The sequence below is a fragment of the Rattus norvegicus genome, chromosome 13, assembly GCF_021556685.1.
Source record: "Rattus norvegicus strain SHRSP/BbbUtx chromosome 13, alternate assembly SHRSP_T2T, whole genome shotgun sequence".
Lineage (NCBI taxonomy): Eukaryota > Metazoa > Chordata > Mammalia > Rodentia > Muridae > Rattus > Rattus norvegicus.
In genome coordinates, this window is record NC_141546.1 from 4,350,831 (window position 1) to 4,373,734 (window position 22,904).

The 22,904-nt window shown below is 37.9% G+C and overlaps 1 protein-coding gene across 2 annotated transcripts in view; it reads left to right on the forward strand.

Moving 5' to 3' along the window:
- The window catches only part of Cntnap5c (contactin associated protein-like 5C), a gene marked incomplete at its 5' end in the record, with an annotated part of 856,281 nt that overhangs the window by 637,143 nt on the left and 196,234 nt on the right, over nucleotides 1-22,904 (forward strand). For both annotated transcript variants that reach the window (NM_001415869.2, NM_001047866.3), the window contains 1 exon segment: nucleotides 4,571-4,727. In NM_001415869.2, the coding sequence (NP_001402798.1) occupies nucleotides 4,571-4,727 (157 nt within the window).

Consider the following 22,904-nt stretch of genomic DNA (forward strand, 5'->3'; position numbering starts at 1 on the left):
TACAGTAACTTCAGAGCAAACCACGACTTTAGAAAGCAAAACTCAACCTTCAACAAACAATCTAGTCTCCAAAACACAGAGTCTATCCTTCATGGTACAAAGTTTGACTGCCAATTCCTACATGAGAAGGATGATGGTGCGGTCTCCTATACCTCAACAAAGAGACATTGCCCTAATTCTTTTAGAAGCCTGGTTTCTAGGATAAGAGTTCCATAAAAATATTATCTCAATTTAGATCTGTTTCCCTAGGTCGGCTCATGCCACATGTTGTCAAGGATGACTTTATCCAAATTACCAGTTTTATGTCAACTTTCTGTTACCAATGTTACACCCCCCCTTTTTTTTAACCATATCCAATAATTTAAAAGCCAATAGTCCATAACCAAGGCACGTAGAGCATATTTATACAGAAACAAAATTGAAGTGGCTACACATATCTTTCATATTTAGACCAAACACCATTTTTACTTTTCTAGCTGTGATTTTAAGAGAAGCACCTTGTCACCTGCTAAGTCTAATAATAAGTCAGGATTTTTTCTAAGAGAAACTGCTATCATCTCGGTACCATAGAAGCTGAAGGGCTGCTGGCGCTTTTAAGATCAGCTCCTGTAGACGCTCCGCCCCTGGGTAGCTTCTCCAGCTGACCTAGGCTCCTAGCTATAGATACAGGGCTCCAAAGACCAATTGAAACTGTTTTTTTTATTCATTTGTTCCCTTTTTCTGAAACAAATTAAAACCAAATCAAGGTGTGCATGACCGGCAGATAAAGTTTTTACCATTTTTTCTCTTGAACATGAAACATAAAACATTTAAACAACGAGAAACAAAAACCACAGACATAAACTGACAGACATGGAGAGGTTGGTGCACCAAGGAGAGACAATAGACATAGAGGAAAAAAACTAGATGGTGTCCCACCACAGGGACCCACATATCCTACCTATGGAACCCATAACCAGAAATAAGCATTTCTCCAATAGGAGCCAGCAGAGAGGCAGGGCATCTCCTGCCTTTCTTCTAATCCCAGGAGAGCTCTGAAAGTTTTTCTCTTTCTCCAAAGCATCCGTGGAGAGTCCGGGAGGACTGTTTTTTCCAAACCCATTCTCTCTCATGTCTAGGGCGTAAACTATCTCTAATCAGGGTCCAAAGACTAAAACATAACTCCAAAAGAAGGTATATACAAAAACACTTTACTATTACCTTGTCCCTTTTTTATTACAAGTTTTACTTAAGCTAACCCAAATCATCAAGGCCTTTTCTAGCCCATCTTACCCCAATACGTCCCTGTTTCCATGCTGGCTTCCTCACCTTGAAACTCCTCTTATGCTGACTTGGCCTGAGCTGTGCTGTTGCCCACGCGCAGCCTGCAGCTTGCTTGCTAGCAGTCCTGCACGCTTGTCACCCTCAGCCCTACACTGTTTAAAATTAATCAGGGACACTTTTCATCAATAAAACAAAAGAACTTGAAAAAATCCTTTTTCTTAACTCTTAATCCTCTCTCCCTGAGTGAGCGCTTGATCTCTCCTATGAAACTAGCCTCCTAGACAATACCTTCCCCATGACAATCGGACAACAATTATTCGACTGGTCCTTCCCTCCCTCTCCAGAAACGCACGACCAATACGGCCTGAAGAGTCCTCAATTCCTGCTGCAGCTCTCTTGTCTCTGTTGTCCTGTAGTTGGCCGTGCTTCAGGGTCCCTGTTCAGATGCCACTTGTCCCCGCCAGTGGGTACCCAGTTATTCAGGGTCCTGAAGAGGCTTTCTAACTGTGTGCCAAATGGGGGTGAAGAGAAGAAGGAGACCAAGCAAAAGTTCTGTGGTCTAGGTCTCATTTATTGTGGTGAACGTTACACTCAGGAGATAACTGGTATCTGATCGAGCTGAGGCATCCCTTGAATGTTATCTTCCTGTGCTGTAAATTCATGGGAGAGGCTTTTGTCCAACAATCTTAAGACTTATGGCAGTCATCTTAGGGGTGAATATTTGTTGCCAAACAGCCCAGACTCACCTAGCCACTTAGAGCCATGTGGTCAAAAAGCGGCCAGGCCCAAATCAAATACAGCTCCCTACACCACAGTGTAAGGGAAGGCCAGGGTGTGGAGGTGGCAGTGGATGGGTGGGTTGTTTGGGGGGAGTACCCTCAGAGGAGCAGAGGGGAAAGAAGGTGTGATTATGCGTTTCCAGAGGGGAAACCAGGAAAGGATATAAATTTGAAATCTAAATAAATAAAAAGTCCAATAAAAATAGGGTACAGAGCTAAATAATTCTCAACTGAGGAAACTTGCATGGCCCAGAAGCACTTAAAGAAATTTTCAACATCGTTAGTCATTATGGAAATGAAAATCAAAATGATCCTGAGATTCTAGCTTACATCAACCAGTAAGACTGAGATCAAAACCTAAAATGACAGTACATGCTGGTAAGGTGTGGAAGAAGAGGGACATTGCTCCATTGCTGGTGAGATTTCAAACTTCTACAACCTTCCCAGAAATCAATCTGGCAGCTCTCAGAAAATTGGAAATAGTTCTACCTGAAGACACAGGTATACTGCTCATGGATACATACCCAAAAGATGCTCCACCATACAAGGGCACATGTTCCAATATGTTTAAAACAATCTTGTTCGTAATTGCCATAAACCATAAACAACACTGATGTCCCTCAACTGAAGAATGGATGCAGAAATGGTGGTTAATTTACACAATGGAATATTATTCAGCTATTAAAAGCAAGGTCATCATAAAATTTTCTTTCAAATAGATGGATCTTTAGAATATCATCCCGGGTGAGGTAATCCAGACCCAAAATGATATGCATGATATGTACTCACTGATAAGTAGATATTAGCCATAAAATACAGGATGTCTATACTTTACTCTATAGACCCGAAGGAGTTACAGAAGAAGGAAGGTCCAAGCAAGGTTATTTCAATCATATTTAGAATATGGAACAAAATAGTTGTAGAAGTTGGGCGAGGGAAGGAAGTGAGGGGAGATGGGAAGGCAGAATCAGTTGTAGAGGGATTCAGGGGAGAAACCTGGATTGCTATAGGAATGAGTGGAAATCTATAATTGGTGGAGATGGGGTGTGGGGGAATCTCTAGGAAGTTCCAGAAACCTGGAATGGGAGAGATTCCCAGGAGTCATTGCTTGTGACCTTACCTGAGATATCTAATAATTGGAACATGGAAACTGAAGAGGCCGCCTCCTGTAGCCAGGAACAACTTCCGATGGAGGGATAAGAATACTAAACCACTCACAAATCTTTCATCCCAAAAATTGTTCTGCCTAAAAGAAATACAGGGACAAAGACAGAGTAGAAATGGAAGGAATAGGCAACAAATAACCAGCCCAACTTGAATCCCATCCAATGGTCAAATACCAATTTCTATCAGTATTAATCACACTCTATTATGTTTGCAAACAGGAGATTATCATAATTGGTATCTGAGAGACTACCCAGCAGCTATCTGAAACAGATGCAAACACCCACAGACAAACATTGGATGGAGGTTTGGGACTCTAATGGAAGAGTTAGGGGAAAGAAATTGAAGGAAATGAAAGGAATATGAAGATCACAGGAGCACTAAGAGAATCAACTAACTTGGTCTCCTGGGAGCTATGAGTTGTGGAGCCACCAACCCAAAAAACATTTAAGGATTGGAATTCAGCCCCTGAGCCATATGTAGCAGATATGCATTTCAGTCTTCATCTGGTTCCCCAACAACTGGAGAATAGGCTCCCCCTAAAGCTGTTGCATGACTGTGGTATCCATGTATCCATTACCCAAAAGGGCTGCCTTGGGGAGGGTATACCTAATCTAACAGAGACTTAATATATCAATGTGGAGGGATACCCTGGTAGGACCCCGCCCTCTCAGAGAAGAAGGAAAGGGGGATAAGAGAAGGGAATCTATGCGGGGCAAGCAGGAGGGGCTCAACATTTGGGATGTTAATTAATTAATTAATTAATTAATTAAATTACAAATAAATAAATTTCTTTTGAAGGGAAGGATTTTATAACTGAAAAGTTCTATTTACTCTGCATTAGATTATTCTATTAAGCATTATTTAAAGTGTAGTGTTTGCATTGCTACTCATGAAAATAAAATATGGCTTTAATTTTTTAAGATGATTCAACTAAATAATTTGTGATATTGACTAATCAGTTATCAGTTTATGGCTCTTAAGCTCTTAATAGGTTATCCACCAGACTTTAAATATGCTCTTCTAATAAAACATATCTTTTACATTTTATATATGTCCCTGTACATGTGTACATATATCCCTGCACATGTGTATACATATACATATACATATGCATATACATATACATATATATGTAAAATCATATGTAGAATTGAAAGTGATAAAGAAGAAAAGTGAAAATGAAATCCACAAAATATGAAAAAGTGTGTCGGGGAGAGGAAGAGATATTTACATGTATACGTGTGTGCATGCACACACACACACACACACACACACACACACACAACAAAGAGAAAAAACTGTAAGTTCCTCTGTAACCTTTCACTTTACACTCCTGATTTATGAAACATCTTGTTTTTCAGATGGAGCCCCATTCACCTGGTGGATTGGAAGATCCAATAAAAGGCACAACTACTGGGAAGGTTCTGTTCCTAGAGTTCAACAGTGCAGATGTGTCCACAAGGAGAACTGCCTGGACATTCGATCTTTTTGCAATTGTGATGCTGACATAGGTGAATGGTAAGGAGAACTTCAGTTTCCCTATTGGGGTAAGAAATATTAACTGATGTTCAGAATTGGTGCAAGACAGATAAACACACACACGCACGCACACACACCAAATTCAATGAGGATTAGGATGTCATTTAAAAAGGAAAGAGGGTACTTGGGAGCCTGAGAAAGAGCTCAGGAATAAGAGTAATGGCTGTTCATCCACAAGACCTATAGTTCTTTCTCAGCACCCATATGTTATTGGAGAATGGTCCTTAATTCCAAAAGATCTAATGCTGAATTAAGGCCTCTATGAGCACTGCATACACAAGGTTCACAAATATAAGAGCAAAACACTCATATAGAAAAATACAACAAGTCTTCTTTTGTATGTTGATGAGTAATACTGACATTTGTGCCAACACCTCCTTGTATTCTGAACCTTTCATTTAAGCAAGGAATGCAGTGTTACATGAGCTTGGCCATTTAGTCAGTTATTATTTTTCTTTCCACGGCCCTCCTGTGTGTGTTCCAACATTTGCATTTGTGTGTGTGTGTGTGTGTGTGTGTGTTTGTGTGTGTGTGTGTGTGTGTTTGTGTGTGTTTAGATGTTGCAGTGTTTGTGAGTGTCCACATGCTTATCCTTGTTTATACAGGCTAGAATACAATTTTCAAATTCCACCTTCCCAGATTGATTTATTAGATATTTTATCTATTTACATTTCAAATGTTATCCCCATTTTCAATATCCCCTCTGCAAACCCCCTCTCCCATCGCCTCTTATCCTGCTTTATGAGGGTGCTCACCCACCCATCCTCACTCCCTCTCCCATCTCACTGCCCTACAATTCCTCTACACTGGGGCATCAAGCCTTCACAAGACCGTGGGACTCCCCTCAAATTGATGCCAGATGAGGCCCCTTCAACTCCTTCAGTCCTTCCCCTTACTCCTCCATTGGGGTCCCTGTGATCAGATTGATGGTTAGCTTTGAGCATTCACATCTGTATTGATCAGGATCTGGCAGAGCCACTCGGGAGAGAGCTATGTCAGGTTTCTATCCTAAAGCACTTCTAGGCCTCAGCAACATTGTCTGGGTTTGGTGTCTGTAGGATCCGCAGGTGGGGGAGTCTGGATGGCCTTTCCTTCAGTCTCTGCTCCCCTCTTTGTCCCTGTAATTTTTTCGATTGGAGCAATTCTGGGTTAAAATTTAGGATATAGATGGATGACCCCATGCCTCAGCTGGAGGGCTGTTACTAACCTCTGGATATGGTTTCAATAGGTTCTCCCTCCCCTTTCTGGAGTATTTCAGCCAATGTCATCACCATAATATCCCAGAAGTCTCTTGTTTTCCTGGGATCTGGGACTTTATGGTTGCTACACAGTTTTCCATCTCCCATTGCTACACATCTCTCTCTAATTTGTGACATACTGTGCATCTTCTCCATCTCTTCCCATATATGACTCTGACTCTCTTTCCCCCTCCTCTCTTTTTCCCAAGACCCTCCCGTCCTCTACTTCCCTTGATTATTGTCTTCCTACTTCTAAGTGGGACTGAAGCATCCACTCTTTAGTCCTAGTTCCTTATGTAGCTTAACACTACATGTGGTACATGAGTTGTGTCATGGGCGTCCCAAGCTCTGTGTCTCATGTTCACTTATCAGTGAGTACTATTCTATGTGCTCTTTTGTGACTAAGTTACCTCCCTCGGGATATTTTCTAGTTCCATTTATTTGCCTGTGAATTTTATGAAGTCACTGTTTTTAATAGCTGGATGTTACACCATTTTGTAAAAGTACCACATTTTCTGTATCTATTTCTCTCATGAAGGACATCAGAGCTCTTTCCAGCTTCTGGCTATTATTAGTAAGGCTGCTATGAACATAGCGGAGCAGGTGTCCTTGTTATATATTGTAGCATCTTTTGGGTATTTGCCCAGTTGTTCTTATAGCTGGGTCTTCAGGTAGAACTATTGCCAATTTTCGGAGGAACTGACATATTGATTTAACAGATTACAGTTCCATCAGCAATGTAGGAGTGTTCCTCTTTCTCCACATCCTCAGCAGCTCTTGCTGTCAACTGAAGTTTAATGCGAGGTTGAATCTTACAGACATTTTGAATTCTACTTTCCTGATTATTAAGGATGATAAACATTTTTTTTAAGATCTTCTCAGTCATTCATTTTTCCTCAATTGAAAATTCTTTGCTTAACACAGTAGCCCATTTTTTAAATAGGGTAATTGGTTTTCTGAAGCGTAACTTCTTGAATTCTTTATATATTTTAGATATCAGCCCTATATTAAATATAAAGTTGGTAATGATCATTTCTCAATATGAGGATTGCCTTTTTGTCCCACTGACAGTGTCCTTTGTCTTGTAGAAGTTTTTCAATTTGATGAGGCCCCATTTGTGAATTGTCAATCTTAGAGTCTGGGCCATTGGTGTTTAGTACAGGAAATTTTTACCTGTGACAATGTGTTTGAAGCTCTTTCCAACTTTCTCTTCTATTAGATTCAGTATATCTGGTTTAATGTGGAGCACCTTTATTCACTTGAACTTGAGCTTTGTACATGGAGATAAGAATGGATCAATTTGCAATCTTCTACATGCCTTTGGCTCATCACTTGAGCCAAAACCATTTTTTGAACATGCTGTCTTTTACCACGGATGGTTTGTCTTCTTTGTAAAATCTCAGGTGAACATAAGCATGGGAGTTTAATTCTGGGTCTTCAATTATATTACATTTATCTACCTGTTGGTCTCTGTATGAATACCATGTGATTTTTATCACTATTGCTCTGTACTACAGCTTGAGTTCAGAGATTGTGATTTTTCCAGAAGTTCTTTAATTGTTGAGACCAGCTTTCACTGCCCTGAATTTTTAGTTATTTTAGATGAATTTGAAAATTGTTGGTTCTATCTCTGTGAAGAATTGAGTTGGGATTTTGATGGGGATTATATTAAATCAGTAGATTGCTTTAAGATGGCAATTTTTACTATATTAATCCTGCCAATCCATGAACATTCCATGGGCAATCCATCTTTTCAGATCTTTGGTTTCTTTACTCAGAATCTTGAAATTCTTGTCATATAGAGTTTTTAATTTCCTGGTTAGAGTTACGCCAATATATTTTATATTATTTGTGACTATTGTAAAGGGAGTCATTTCACTAACTACTTTCTCGGACCATTTATCCTTTGAATATAATAAGGCTACTGAAATTTTCTGAGTTCATTTTAACTCCAGATACTTTGCTGAATTTTTTTTCAGCTGTTGGACTTTTCTGGTAGAATTTTTTTGGGTCGATTATGTATACTATCAGATCCTCAAATAGTAATATCTTTATTTTCTTCTTTTCAATTATATACTTTGATCTTCTTTTGTTGTCTAATCGCTCTGGCTAGAAGTTTAGGTATTATATTGAATAGATAGGGAGGGAATGCATAGCCTTTTCTTGTTCCTGATTTTAGTGGGATAGTTTAGTTTCTCTCAATTTAGGTTGATGTTGGCTATTGGTTTGCTATATATTGCTTTTAGTATGTTCAGCTATGGACCTTTAATTTTTGATCTGTTCAGTACTTTTAACATGAATGGATGCTGTGTTTTGGCTAAGGATTTTTCAGCATCTAATAAGATGATCGTTATTTTTTTGCTTTGAGTTTATTTATATAGATAATGTTGAAGAATTTTCATATATTCAACTATGCCTACATCCCTGGAATGAAGCCCACTTCATCATGGTGAATGAAAATTTTGGTGTGTTTGTTGATTCTGTTGGCAAGAATTTTATTGAGTATTCTTGTATCAGTATTCATTAGGGGAATTGGTCTGAAATTCTCTCTCTTTGTTGGATCTTGGTGTGGTTTAGACATAAACAATGCATGTGGCTTCATATAATGAATTGAGTAATGTTCCTTCTGTTTCTATTGTGTTGAATAGTTTAAGAAGTCTTGATGTTAAGTGATTCTTCACATTCTGGTAGAATTCTCCACTAAAATCATCTGGTCTTGGGCTCTTATTGATTGGGAGAATTTTAATTCATTTCAATTAGATTTTCCAATTTTTTGAGTATAGGTTTGGTAGTAGGGTATGATAGAATTTTTTATAATTATTTTGGTTTCTGTTGTTAGGTTTCCCTTTTTATTTCTGATTTCATTAACTTACATACTGTCTCTGTGCTCTCTAGTTTAGGTGGCTAAGGGTTTATATATCTTGTTGATATTTCAAAGAAACAGTTCTTACTTTTTTGATTTTTTTGTATAGTTTCTTTTTATTCCTATTTGTTTGAGTTTAGACTTGAGTTTGATTATTTCCTGCTGTCTACTTCTCTTGGTTGTATTTGCTCCATTTCCAGAGCTTTAAGATGTGCTGGTAAGCTGCTAGTGTATTATCTCTCCAGTATCTTTATAAAAGCATACAGAGATAGGACAGGAGTTTTCCTATTAGTACGGCTTTCTTTGTGTCCCATAATTTGGATGTGCTGTGCCTTCATTTTCATTGAATTCTAAAGCATCTTTAATTTCTTTCTTTCTTTCTTACTTGGCCAAGTTTTCATTGACTAGGCTATTGTTCAGCTTCCATGTGTATGAAGTCTTTTTTTAATTTCTATTCCTTTTCTTCTCGGTTTAGTTTAGTTTTGTTTTTGTTTTAGTTTTATCTTATAGAAGACCAGACTTAGTTCTTTGTATTCTGATAGGATGCATGAGATTATATTAATCTTCTTGTGTCTATTGAGGCTTGTTTTTGTGACCAATTATATGCTCAATTTTGGAGAAGTAACCATGAAGTGCTGAGAAGCAGGTAATTTATTTTTTGTTTCAAGATGAAATATTATATACATATCTATTAAATCCATTTGGCTCATAATTTCTGTCAGTTTCATTGTGTCTCTATTATTGTTTTGTTTCCATGACCTGTCCATTGGTGAGAGTGGAGTTTTAAAGTCTCTCAATATTATTGTCTGGGATTTGATATGCTTTGAGCCTTAGTAAAGTTTCTTTTATGAATGTGGGTGTCCTTCAATTTGGGTCATATATGTACTAAATTGAGAGTTCCTTTAGGTAGATTTTCATGTGTGTGTGTGTGTGTGTGTGTGTGTGTGTGTGTGTGTGTGATGAGTATAAATTGTCCTTCCTTATATTTTATTTTCTTAACTTTTGGTTGAAATTCAATTTTATTTGATATTATAATCACTGTACCAATTTGTTTCTTGTGACCATTTGGAAAATCTTTTGCTAGCTCTGTATTCTGAAATATTATCTTTCTTTGTCACTAATATGTGTTTCCTGTATGCAGCAAAATGCAGGATCCTGTTTACATAATCAGTCTGCTAGTTTATATATTTTTTTGGGGGAACAGAACTCATTGATATTAAGAGATATTAAGGACTAGTGATTGTTTCTTCCTGTTATTTTTGTTTGAGTTGGAATTATGTTTGTGTGGTTCTCTTCTTTTAGGTGTGTTGTAAGTATATTAATTTCTTGTTTTTTCATTGGATGTAGTTTGTCTCATCCTGTTGAAGTTTTCCTTCTATTATTCTCTGTAGTGCTGGATTAATGGAAATATATTGTTTAAATTTGGTTTTCTTATGGCATATCATGATTTCTCCACTCATGGTAGTTGAGAGTTTTGTTGGATATAGTAGCCTGGGCTGTCATTTTTGTTCCTTTATGGTCTGTATGGCATTGGCTGAAGATCTTCTGGCTTTTAGAGTCTCTGTTGAGATGTAGGGTATAATTCTGATAGGTCTGCCTTTATGTTACTTGACCTTTTTTCCTTACCATTTTCAATAACCTTTCTTTGTTTTGTGCATTTATTTTTTTGATTATTATGCGACAGGAAGAATTTTTCTTTGGCTCAATCTGTTGGGTGTTCTGTAGGAATCTTGAGTGCTTATGTGTATTACTTTCTTTAGGTTAGGAATATTTTCTTCTATAATTTGTTTAAGATGTTTACTGACCCTTTCTGTTGGGAATCTTCAATCTTTTCTATATGTATTATTCTTAGGTTTGGTCTTTTTATTGTGTTCTGGACTTCTTGAATGTTTTGAGCTCTTTGGATTTTTTATTTGTTTGTTTGACTGTTGTGTCAATGTCTTATATAGTATCTTCTTTGCCTAAGATTTTCTGTTCTATCTTATCTATTCTGTTGGTGACTCATATATCTTTGTCTCCTTTCCTCTTTCCTAGATTTTGCATCTCCAAGGTTCTAATTCTCTCTCTCTCTCTCTCTCTCTCTCTCTCTCTCTCTCTCTCTCTCTCTCTCATGCTTTAAAATTATAGCTGAAAATCCCTGTTAATATTTTTCTCATACATACTACAGTTTCTTTTGGGTCAGTTGTCCAAGTTTCTACTGGCACGGATCAGTTCAATAAAACTTAATTTCTAGTCAAAACTTTAGATCAGTAAGATAGGGTTAGGGAGATGATTCAGTAAGTAAATCTTCCAGTCAAGCATGAAGAACTAGATTAAATCCTTAGCATTCCCATAACTAGGATTTTTGAGCAACTGGGCTGTTTAGTACAGTCAACTTGATTTCTCATCACTGCTAAGGTGGTGGAATGTGGGACCTTGTGGAACACATACTGGGTTCTCACATTGGGCAAGCTCCAGAGGATAGACCATCTAAAACATCAATTCTCAAACGTGCCCTTAGTGATGCACTTCCTCCAGCAATCCCACATCTCCTAAAACTCCTTCCACAATATCACCAATAAATAACACAGTTTTCAATATACAAGTCTATGGGGACATAACCTCAATCAACCTAATATGACTCAAATGAAAAGAACTGAAATTTCCCTTTGGGCTTCTGGCTTCACTCAAGGGAGTCCATACCAACAACTTAATGAGAAGTGTAAGTGAGAAGGGATCTAGATGTTCCACTTCTTTTCTTGATGGAGTATATATTGAGCTCTGGAGTTTTAATTATTTCATGCTTCACTGGTGACTTAAGAAGCTGTTACATCCTGAGGTGAATGTTTCAGAAGACACAACATTAGAGAGGGATTTCATTGAATTTCATTTGCCAAGGGAAATGTAAATACTTATTTCTTCTAGGTAGGTCCAAGTAACAGTTTCACTAAGTTTCAGTTAGTGAACTAATGTCTTTATTGAAAACGCTAGTACAGTACTGTGAAAGGTTCTTTATTGAAACAGGGGGGCACACAAACAGTTGTATCAGCTCAAAGTTCTACCTCGTCCTTAATAATAATGTCAAGGCAACCCCATCAAGGGGCTCCCTTTCACTTTTCTTTCCATGAATTATATGCTCTGGAATCTTCCAAGATGGCATGCTAATGAGGTGAGAGAGGAAGGAGTATAGCGTCTGGCATCCCAGTTGAGCTTTCTGTGATATTTCCTATCCTCTTCTACTAGAGAGGGGCTACAACTCTAATTGCCAAAGGCCTGATTACAGCTGCATTGTTCTGTCAAATTAATTGTCATAGCTATAGCACTAAGACAATTTCTACTCCAAGATGACCATCTTTTAATCCCCAGAAAATCATATGCATGTTTTACCTCATATAATATTGTTAATTTTCAGTGTGTTAATTAAATACCACTGTATTCCAGTCACCCAAGAAAAAGAATCAGAGAATAAAAAAGTCATATATTCTTTATCTTAGAAAAATCCTTAGGATAGTGAAGAAAGTGCTCCTTAGTTTTGAGTGGATCAATTTGAGTGGTACATATGACTGCAGGGTTAAAGCCTTTTAGTGGCAGAAACTGGGTCAAATTTGTAGGGAGAAAGTTTTCAAATAAAAATTTGAACAACTATGCTAGTGTTATATGAAAAGGAGGGAAATTATTTCTACTCAAACTGGAAAATCTGAATACATGTAAATCTCCTGGCTTAAGCACATTGGTGTGTCTCATGAAGGAATGAAATGAGATGGTATCAGATAATTGAACGGGTCACGTGTGTGTGTGTGTGTGTGTGTGTGTGTGTGTGTGTGTACATGCACAGATGTGAACACTAGAGGTCAGCTTCAAATGTCATTCTTCATGATCTTTCCACTTTTATTTTGAGATTTTTGTCTCTTACTAGAACAAGGAGGTTTTCAAGTAGATTAGTAAGCCTAAAAATGCAAAAGATATGCCTATCTCTATCTTCCCGCTATAAGTATGAACTTATGCCATTATACCTGGTTTTAATGCATGGTTCAGTTTACCCATGCTTATCCTACACTTTCTTCATGGATTACTTACTTAACCCCAGATCATAGGACTTAGGAAAGTATCAGTGAGCTAATTTTACTGGTTCAAAATCTTGTTTTATTGGAATAAAATTTGAAATGCACCTGGTGCAATTACCCAATTCCAATGTCTACTTAAGAAAGAAAAGAACAAAACCAAAAAAAAATCCAGAAGTATTGTATCAGAATTACCCTTCTCTGTGTTCATGGAGAACAGCAATCCAACCTGGTTTCCCACATATTTCAATATTTTTGTGTTTTTGCTCCAGATCCCAATATTTCCTATATAAGGAGTATTATAATATATTTCCTGTTATCCTCACAGTTTTGGATAAACATTAGAATCTCCAAGAACTTTGTCCTGTATAAAAATGTAATTGTGTTAGTGGAGCAGCTAAGTCCATTTTACATGTTAGACAACATTGTCTGTTAAATGATCTGAAATATTTTAGTGCTTTATAAACCATATATGATAATCATATCTTATAAAAATTTCCTTTGAGTTTGGCTGAACTTGTATTCTAGTACAGTTAAAAGATTCTCTTAAATGTACCAATAGGATTTGCTAATGAGGGGATTGTAAATCAGGGTAGTTAATGAGGATTCCAGAGGAAAGTTGCATGGAATCTAGAAAATCATATTAGAGAGTCATCCTTCTTCCTTCTTGATAAGTAAGGCTTCTTGGAGAACCATAAGTAGTGTCAGCTATGTATGACTGATTCTGCTTTACTCTTACAAGAGATTTTGATCATGAGCACTTAATGCCATGTGTTCCAACAAAATCAAATGAACTAGTAAAATGTACGGGTCTCATATGGTTAGTGGAAAAAGTGGCAGAAAGCTAAAAATGATGGAGTTGCAGTAGGGAGAAAAATATCATTCAATTAACATTTCTAGAAGGACACTTTTTAAAATTAAAGGAAGTCTCAACTGGATAAATCAATCAAGGGCATACTTGGCCACATATCTGCTGCTGTTTGTTTCCCAGATTTACTACTCAAACTAAACTGTACTGATGCTCTGATCTTTCATATAAAATGGCATTTACTTTGCATAGTATATGTATAGCACTCCTGTCAATTATCAGATTATTGTATTGTCTAGCCTATATTTGATAGGCTGAAAATAGATTTACAATGTTGTTTAGGGAATATTGGCAACATTAAAATTGTTCTAATGTTGTATAAAGACAATTTTATTTTAAGGATTTTATGTCTTTAGTGGTTAGAGTCTGTAAATAAAGAACATATGCATAGAAGGGATATACTATTCAATGAAACTGATTGTTCAAGTTTTTCTGTTATAGTCCAAATCTAAATAGCAAGTAAGAGGAAATTAAAAAAAAATGAGAGCAGACTTTGTTTCAAAAAACAAGTGATTGTATGAGGAAAACATGTCATGCATGTACAAAGTTTGCCAGTAGGATAGAATGCAGTGACGATTTTGTTGTTGTTGTTTGTTTGTTTTTGCAACTGGAGATAATTATTTTATATTAAGCAAATCACAGAAAAAGAAAATACATTTTATCTAATTTTTTTAATTAACTTGAGTATTTCTTATTTACATTTCCCTTTCCCGGTTTTCGGGCCAACATTCCCCTAACCCCTCCACCTCTCCTTCTATATGGGTGTTACCCTCCCCATCCTCCCCCCATTACCGCCCTCCCCACAACAATCACGTTCACTGGGGGTTCAGTCTTAGCAGGACCAAGGGCTTCCCCTTCCACTGGTGCTCTTACTAGGCTATTCATTGTTACCTATGAGGTTGGAGCCCAGGGTCAGTCCATGTATAGTCTTTGTGTAGTGGCTTAGTCCCTGGAAGTGGTTGGTTGGCATCGTTGTTCATATGGGGTCTCAAATCCCTTTAAGCTCTTCCATTCCTTTCTCTGATTCTTTCAATGGGGGTCCCATTCTCAGTTCAGTGGTTTGCTGCTGGCATTTGCCTATGTATTTGCTGTATTCTGGCTGTGTCTCTCAGGAGAGATCAACATCCGTTTCCCGTCAGCCTGCACTTCTTTGCTTCATCCATCTTGTCTAATTGGGTGGCTGTATATGTATGGGCCACATGTGGGGCAGGCTCTAAATGTGTGTTTCTTCTCCTCTGTTTTAATCTTTGACTCCTTATTCCCTGCCAAAGGTATTCTTGTTCCCCTTTTAAAGAAGGAGTGAAGCATTCACATTTTGATCATCCGTCTTGAGTTTCAAGTGTTCTGTGCATCTAGGGCAATTCAAGCATTTGGGCTAATAGCCACTTATCAATGAGTGCATACCATGTGTGTTTTTATGTACATATATTAGATTGTATGTGAGTCCGGGTGTGTATTTGTACGTTGTTGTATGCAGAATTGTAAATATGTGTGGGTCTATTCATATGTTCTTATGTGAAGAACAAATATTTAGTGGGTCTCTTTCTTTCCTTTATTTTTGTTACTTAATTTTTGTATTGATTTTTAAAAATTATTTACATTTCAAAAGGTATTCCCCTTCCCAGTTTCCCCTTCACTAACCCCCATCCCTTACCCATTCCAACCTGCTTCTATAAAGGTGCTCCCTGACCCATCCCCCAACTCCTACCTCACTGCTCTAGCATTCCCCTACCCTGGAGCATCAAGCTTTTACCAGAAAAAAGGCCTCCCCTCCCATTGATGCCTGATACCTGTGCTAATATGCAGTGGAAGCCATGGGTCCCACCATGTGTACTCTTTTGTTGGTGGTTTAGTCATTGTGAGCTCTGAGATGTTTGGTTGGTTGATATTGTTGTTTTTTCTATGGGGTTGCAAACACCTTCAGAGCCTTCAGACCTTCCCCCAACTCCCCAGTTGGGGTCCCTGTGCACAGTCTGACAGTTGACAGCAAGCTTCAACCTCTATATTGTTCAGGCTCTAGCAGAATCTCTCAGGACATAGCTATAGCAGGCTCTTGGTAATACATATTTTGGCATCAGCAATAGTTTCTGGATTTAGTGTCTGCATATGGGCTGGACCCCAGGTAGAGTAGTCTCTGGATAGCTTTTCCTTCAGTTTCTGCTCCACTTTCTGTCCCTCTATTTCCTTTAGACAGGAGCAATTCTGGGTTAATAAATTTGAGATGGGTGCGTAGTCCCATTGCTCAACAGGTGGAATTGCCTAAACTCTGTATTAGTCTCTACAGTTTCTCTCTCTCTTTTGTTGGGTATTTTACCTAATGTCTCCCTGTTGTGTCCTAGGAGCTTCTTACTTTCCTGGCATCTGGTACATTCTAATGGCTACCACCAGTTCACCATCCTGCACTACTACACACCTCTGTTCAATTTCCTGACTCCCTGTACCTCTCCACCATCTCCTCCCACAACTGATCCTTCCCCTCTTCCCTCCCCCTCCTTCCTCCTCCCTACACCCTCCCTCCATCTACCTCCTGTGGTTACTTTATTTCCCCTTCTACGTAGGACTAAAGCATCCACATATTGGTCTTTTTGCCCCTTGAGCTTCCGTTGATCTGTGAGATGTAAAGTGGGTATTCTGAGATAGCTTGTCTCCCAGAAGTACTGACACATATAAGCCTTCTTCTGCTTTTCATTTTTTTTAACCCAGAGAATTTTGCCATACTTAACACTGGATGGCTAATGACATTCATGAATCCTGTTCCCCTCTGGAGGGTAGGTTTACAGACAAAACACACACACTTATTTTCTTATGTGCTTTCTGGTGATCTGAGCTCAAATCTTCATGTGTCTGTGATAAATAGCTTCACCAACAGAACTAACTATTTCCCAAACCACAAAGAGGAACTTTCTGAAACAGTCTGGGAGACCTCCAAAGGCATACAAGAAAATCCAGGGTACAGCTAGGTCCTAGAAATGGTATACAAGAGTGTTGGACCTTGCAGGGAGGAGAAAATAGGTATCAAAAAAAAGAGCTTTGTAAGTTTTCTTGTCCAAATACCAGGTTCAACAAAAGTGAAGCTCTGTCACATAGTTTCTGCCTTCTTTTATTGTTTCAGAAGAATGTGAGGATTAGAGGGTCTGTAGTTCTAGTTATTGCATTTCCTTTAGTGCATTCTTCCAAGTAGTGTTCCTGTTGCTTTATCACAGGAAAAGCAAATCTGTCATTCTTAATTTTAAAGAACAGTATGTTTTTAGGGGATATTCGCTTCTTCCCTCCTCCCTTCCCTTACTCCCTCCTTTTTCTCTCTCCCTTATCTCCCTATGTTTTTCTTCCTCCCTCCATCCCTACCCTCCTCCCATTCTCTCTCTCTTTTTCTTTCTTCCTTTTGTCTGGAGTTTCAAGCTACAGTGTAGAGGATTATTTCACTCTTTGTCTCAGAGAGATTATTTACGGAATGATACTGCAGTCAGATATGAGTAATAACTGGGTGACTTCTCTTGGTCATATATTTAACTCTGTCATTTGTTAGGTGGTTCAAATCCTTGTCAGACTTATCAGGTGTTGATTACCTTTTAACCACATTTTCTGCTGATCTCACCACAGGAACTAATTACCAAGTTTACCATATATCTTTTTTGATGAATTAATCTTCTACTATTTTTCATATTTTTCCATTGGACTGAAGGTATAATTTAGACAATAGTGTTCTCCATATAATCATTAAACTTCAACTAGACTTTCAGTATCCAGATAAAATGTCAGATTCAAAATCCATAAAAGAAAAAGAGAAAGAAAAAAGAAAGGAAAGTGAAAAATATAAGAAAAAAGAGAAAAGAAAAAAGAAAAAGAAAAAAGAAAAAAGAAAAAGAGAAAAGGAAAAATAGAAAAAGTCTAATATGATGTAAACACTTGTAGGTCCACTTCTGGACCAATGGAAAGAGGCAGATCCTGAGACTCTATCAAGCATTCTCATTGAAACCTGTCACATGCTTATGTTTATTAATGTATAAACTAATATAGTTTTCCATTTGTTTTAGAACAACTTAGGCAAAAGTTGAAACTAGTTGAGGGATTATCATGGGTGTTACTCACTGGATTCTCAAGTATGTCTATTTGGCATTGGTATCAAATCAGCCCTTTTGTTGGGAAGAAGTTTGGCATTGGGATTTCCACTGATCGAAGAATGAGTTTTTTATAATTGCTTTTGGCTAACTCTGCTCTCTGCCTGCGGATGGTTATGTCACATCATATTTTATTTTTTGTTTCTTTTCTGGATCTGGAGAAATACCCAGGTTTCTTCATCATGAAACAGTTTCCTAACACTTTCTGCCATATGCCTCTCTTAATTGACTAGTGCATAAATAGGCTAGGGGAAACTTTCTCACAGATTGTTTAGGCCCATGATTTCTATTAAGATGTTTTGAAAATAAAATTAGTTTACAGTGTATTTGTGTAGAGAGAGTAGAATGGTATTATATAGTCAAGAGATCACAGAAAAATAAAAAGAGGAGGGTATAGTAGGAGGTAGTTACAACCAAAGATTGAAATTTAAAGCTAAATATCACATGATTATTTTTGGAAATTTCTACGTGAAATAGAATTGTTTGGTATTCTGTCAATGTTTGCATTAAAAGTGTTTCTGGAAATGGATTCATTTGTGTGGTTATGCTATCACATATAGACAGTAATAGTGTAGATAATATATTATCCATTTCTGTAAGGAAAAGAGAACAGATAGCTAGATAGCTCAGTTGGAAAAGTACCTGTTGAATAAACATGGGAACCTGAGTTTAGTCTCTAGATCTCAGGGAAAATAAGACAGTCTTGAGTATTCACAGTACTTATTCCAATGATGAGTTAGTTAAAGCAGGACTAGGAAGGCCTAGGCAAGTTGGAGTACTCCAAGGAAATGATACTTTACTCACATGTGCATACACATTTATGTATGTCCATGCACAAAGCTGAACTCACATCTTCATGAATATTATAGACACACATATACATGCATGAATGCATGCATGCACACATGTGTGCACGTACACACACACACACACACACACACACACACACACACACATTCAAGGTGTAGACTGAAGTTTCTCTATTATTTTCTTCTGTCAAGTTCTACAAACACAACAAGGACAAGTGATCTGTGATGCTTGGCCATACCAACAAGTTCCAGGCCAAGGGAAGATCCTGTCTTTAGAAAAATGTGTTGAGTTACTACTCAGAAATGACACCTAAGGTTTAATGCTCTTTGTAGCTCACACTCAGAATTGAAGTACAAGATAAGCCCTCTGTGTTCCTTATCTGCTCTACAAACTTCTTGCAGTTCTAATTCCTGATCTGCCAAATTTTAAACAAAATATATGATTGTAAGGTTAAATTTACAAGGTTGTATATCATTACTTTTTGCTAAATTTGCAATTATAAGTTTTATCTAAAGTTATACCTTTATTATAAGATAATCAAAGATTCCAGAATATATGAATGAACAAGAGGAGTCAATTCTTCATAGAGTTAGACAGAACAATTTAGAAATTTATCTGGAATAACAAAAAACCCAGGATAGCTAAAACTATCCTCAACAATAAAAAGAAATCCAAGAGAATGACTATGCCTGAACTCAAGCAGTATTAAAGAGGAATAGTGATAAAAACTGTATGGTATTGGTACAGAAACAGACAGACAGACCAGTGGAATAGAATTGTAGACCCAGAAAAGAACTCACACACCTATGGTCACTTGATTTTTGACAAAGGAGCCAAAACTATCCAATGAAAAAAAGATTACATTTTCAGCAAATGGTGCTGGTTCAACTGGAGGTCAGCATGTAGAAGAATGCAGATGGATCCATGCTTATCACCCTGTACAAAGCTTAAGTCCAAGTAGCTCAATGACCTCCACATCATACCAGATACACTCATACTAATAAAAGAAAAATTGGGGAAGCATCTCGAACACATGGGCACTGGAGAAAATTTCCTGAACAAAACACCAATGGCTTATGCACTAAGATCAAGAATTGACAAATGGGATCTCATAAAACTGCAAACCCTTCCGTAAGGCAATGGTCACTGTTGTTAGAACAAAACAGCAACCAACAGATTGGGAAAAAGATCTTTACCAATCCTACAACAGATAGAGGACTTATATCCAAAATATACAAAGAACTCATAAAGTTAGACTGCAGGGAGACAAACAACCATATTAAAAATGGAGTTCAGAGCTAAACAAAGAATTCACAGCTGACGAATGCCAAATGGCTGAGAAACACCTAAAGAAATGTTCAACATCTTTAGTCATAAGGGAAAGGCAAATCAAAACAACCCTGAGATTACACCTCACACCAGTCAGAATGGCTAAGATCAAAAGCACAGGTGATAGAAGATTCTGGCGAGGATGTAGAGAAAGAGGAACACTCCTACATTGTTGGTGGGATTGCAGACTGGTAAAACCATTCTGGAAATCAGTCTGGACGTTCCTCAGAAAATTGGACATTGAACTACCTCAGGATCCAGCTGTACCCCTCTTGGGCATATACCCACAAGATGCCCCAAATATAAAAAAGACACGTGCTCCACTATGTTCATAGCAGGCTTATTTATAATAGCCAAAAGCTGGAAAGAACCCAGATGCCCTTGAACAGAGGAATGGATACAGAAAATGTGGTACATCTACACAAAGGAATACTACTCAACTATCAAAAACAATGACTTGATGAAATTCATAGGCAAATGGATGCAACTAGAAAATATCATCCTGAGTGAGCTAACCCAGTCACAGAAAAAACACACATGCTATGCGTTCATTGATAAGTGGATATTAGCCCAAATGCTCAAATTATCCTAGATGCAGAGAAAACATGAAACTCAAGAAGGATGATGAAAATGTGAATGCTTCACTCCTTCTTTAAACGGGGAACAAGAATACCCTTGGGAGGGAATAGGGAGGCAATGTTTAGAACTGTGACTGAAGGAACACCCATTCAGAGCCTTCTCCATATGTGGCCCATACATATACAGCCACCAAACTAGATAAGATTGATGAATTAAAGAAGTGCGGGCTGACAGGAACCGGATGTAGATCTCTCCTGAGAGACACAGGTAGAATACAGCAAATACATAGGCAAATGCCAGCAGCAAAACACTGAACTGAGAATGGGACCCCCGTTGAAGGAATCAGAGAAACGACTGAAAGCGCTTGAAGAGGCTTGAGACCCCATATGAACAACAATGTCAACAAACCAGAGCTTCCAGGGAAGAAGCCACTACCCAGAGACTGTACGTGGACTGACCCTGGGCTCCAACTGCATAGGTAGCAATGAGTAGCCTAGTAAGTGCACCAGTGGAAGAAGTCCTTGGTCTGGCCAGGACTGAACCCCCAGTAAATGTGATTGTTGTGGGAGGGTGGTAATGGGGAGAGGATGGGGAGGGGAACACCAATAGAGAAAGGGAGGGGGAGGGACTCGGGGATGTTGGCCTGGAAACCGGGAAAGGGAATAACAATCAAAATGGAAATAAGAAATACCCAAGTTAATAAAGATGAAGGAGAGAGAGAGAGAGAGAGAGAGAGAGAGAGAGAGAGAGAGAGAGAGAGAGGAGTCTCATCTTACTAGCACTTTGAATCCTTATATATGTATCCCATGTGAAAATGTTTTATGTTTTGATAGTTTTACATGTTTCTATGTGTATCTGGAAATTTCCATTCCTGTTTCTTGTCCTGGATCCACTTCTTCTTGTTGTTTTCCTAAGTTCCCTTTACATTCATGTCTCCATTTTTTTTCCTGTGGCCACTGAATTTAATTATAGTTGGTTACTCCAACTTTAGTGAGGTGCTACTTATTGGAATATGGGCAATATGGAAACCTGAAATTTCCCTCAGTTTTGAGAGTGGGAGGACTGGGTGTCCATCACTAAATAGGACAGCAATTCTATTCATGGCTCAAGAAGCATTAGAGAAGTTGAATTAGAGATAAGTTAAGAGCCAAAGATTAAGAAAGATGCAGAAAAAATATGTTGTCTGGGTACGATATAGGCCTTTTACTAATGGACACACTTCACAAGATCTGTGCAATACCAGCCCCTGAAATCCTTATGGATGAGGGAAGGACCCTGACATCCCACCCAACTGTAAAGGACTATTGAAGGTTTATTGTAATTGGTAGGATGAATTCCATTTTCATCAGTAGTATACCTACGGATATTTTGCTACATACAGATTTTTTAGATATTTTTTATTTGTGGATTATTTCAAAATACAAATATTTCATATACATCTAATATTTTAAACTGCCTGTTAAGTTATTACTAAATGTGTGCCAAATTAAGTCTACTGGTTTAAACTTATTTCTTCCAGAAAAAGATGCTACAATTGTTTTTCTTGGCTTCACTAAAGTAACATACACATTAGAACATCCTACTGTTTTTACGGATTCATGGTCCTACATATTCTGCTTTTATTATTACTTATTTTTACCCTTCCACATTGAGAATCCAACTTGTCTTTTGACTTTTTGCTATCACAAGTAGTGCAGTGGCAATTTTTTTGAGTTCTGATTTGTATTGATTTCATTGTTTTACACATTATTATATTGACTATAACCCCATTTTAGAATTGTCAGGGGAAGGATTGTGACAGATTGGGCAAAACGGCTGAAGAGACATTGGTCATTACATCAATTCCCACCGAGTTAATAACAAGGCTCTGGCCATGCAGAAGAAGTGGAGAATTGCCACATCTCTCCCAGAGAGAACAACATACGTGTATGGATGGCCAATTGGGCAGGATATGAAATCAATGAGGAAATAAGTAGATTACATCAATGAAATAAACTGAGATGTAAAGACCATTCCATATTCTGGTACTCCAGACTGATAAAAAGGAAAGAAGGAACTGAACACCAGTATTCACCTCTTTGAACTCTGACATGACTGTTAAGAGTTGCCACAAGCTCCTGGCCATATGATGAACAGTAACCTTGAACAAAATATACCATTGTACCAACAAGAGAGTTAACTTTGTGATTTGATCTATATTTATTCAGCAAAGGGAAGAAAGTCAACCCTCACCAGAGTCTTGAATGGCCACACCCAGAGACATTCCTGGCAGCCTCTTCTTGATGAGAATTTTCTGGAGTTCTTGATTCAC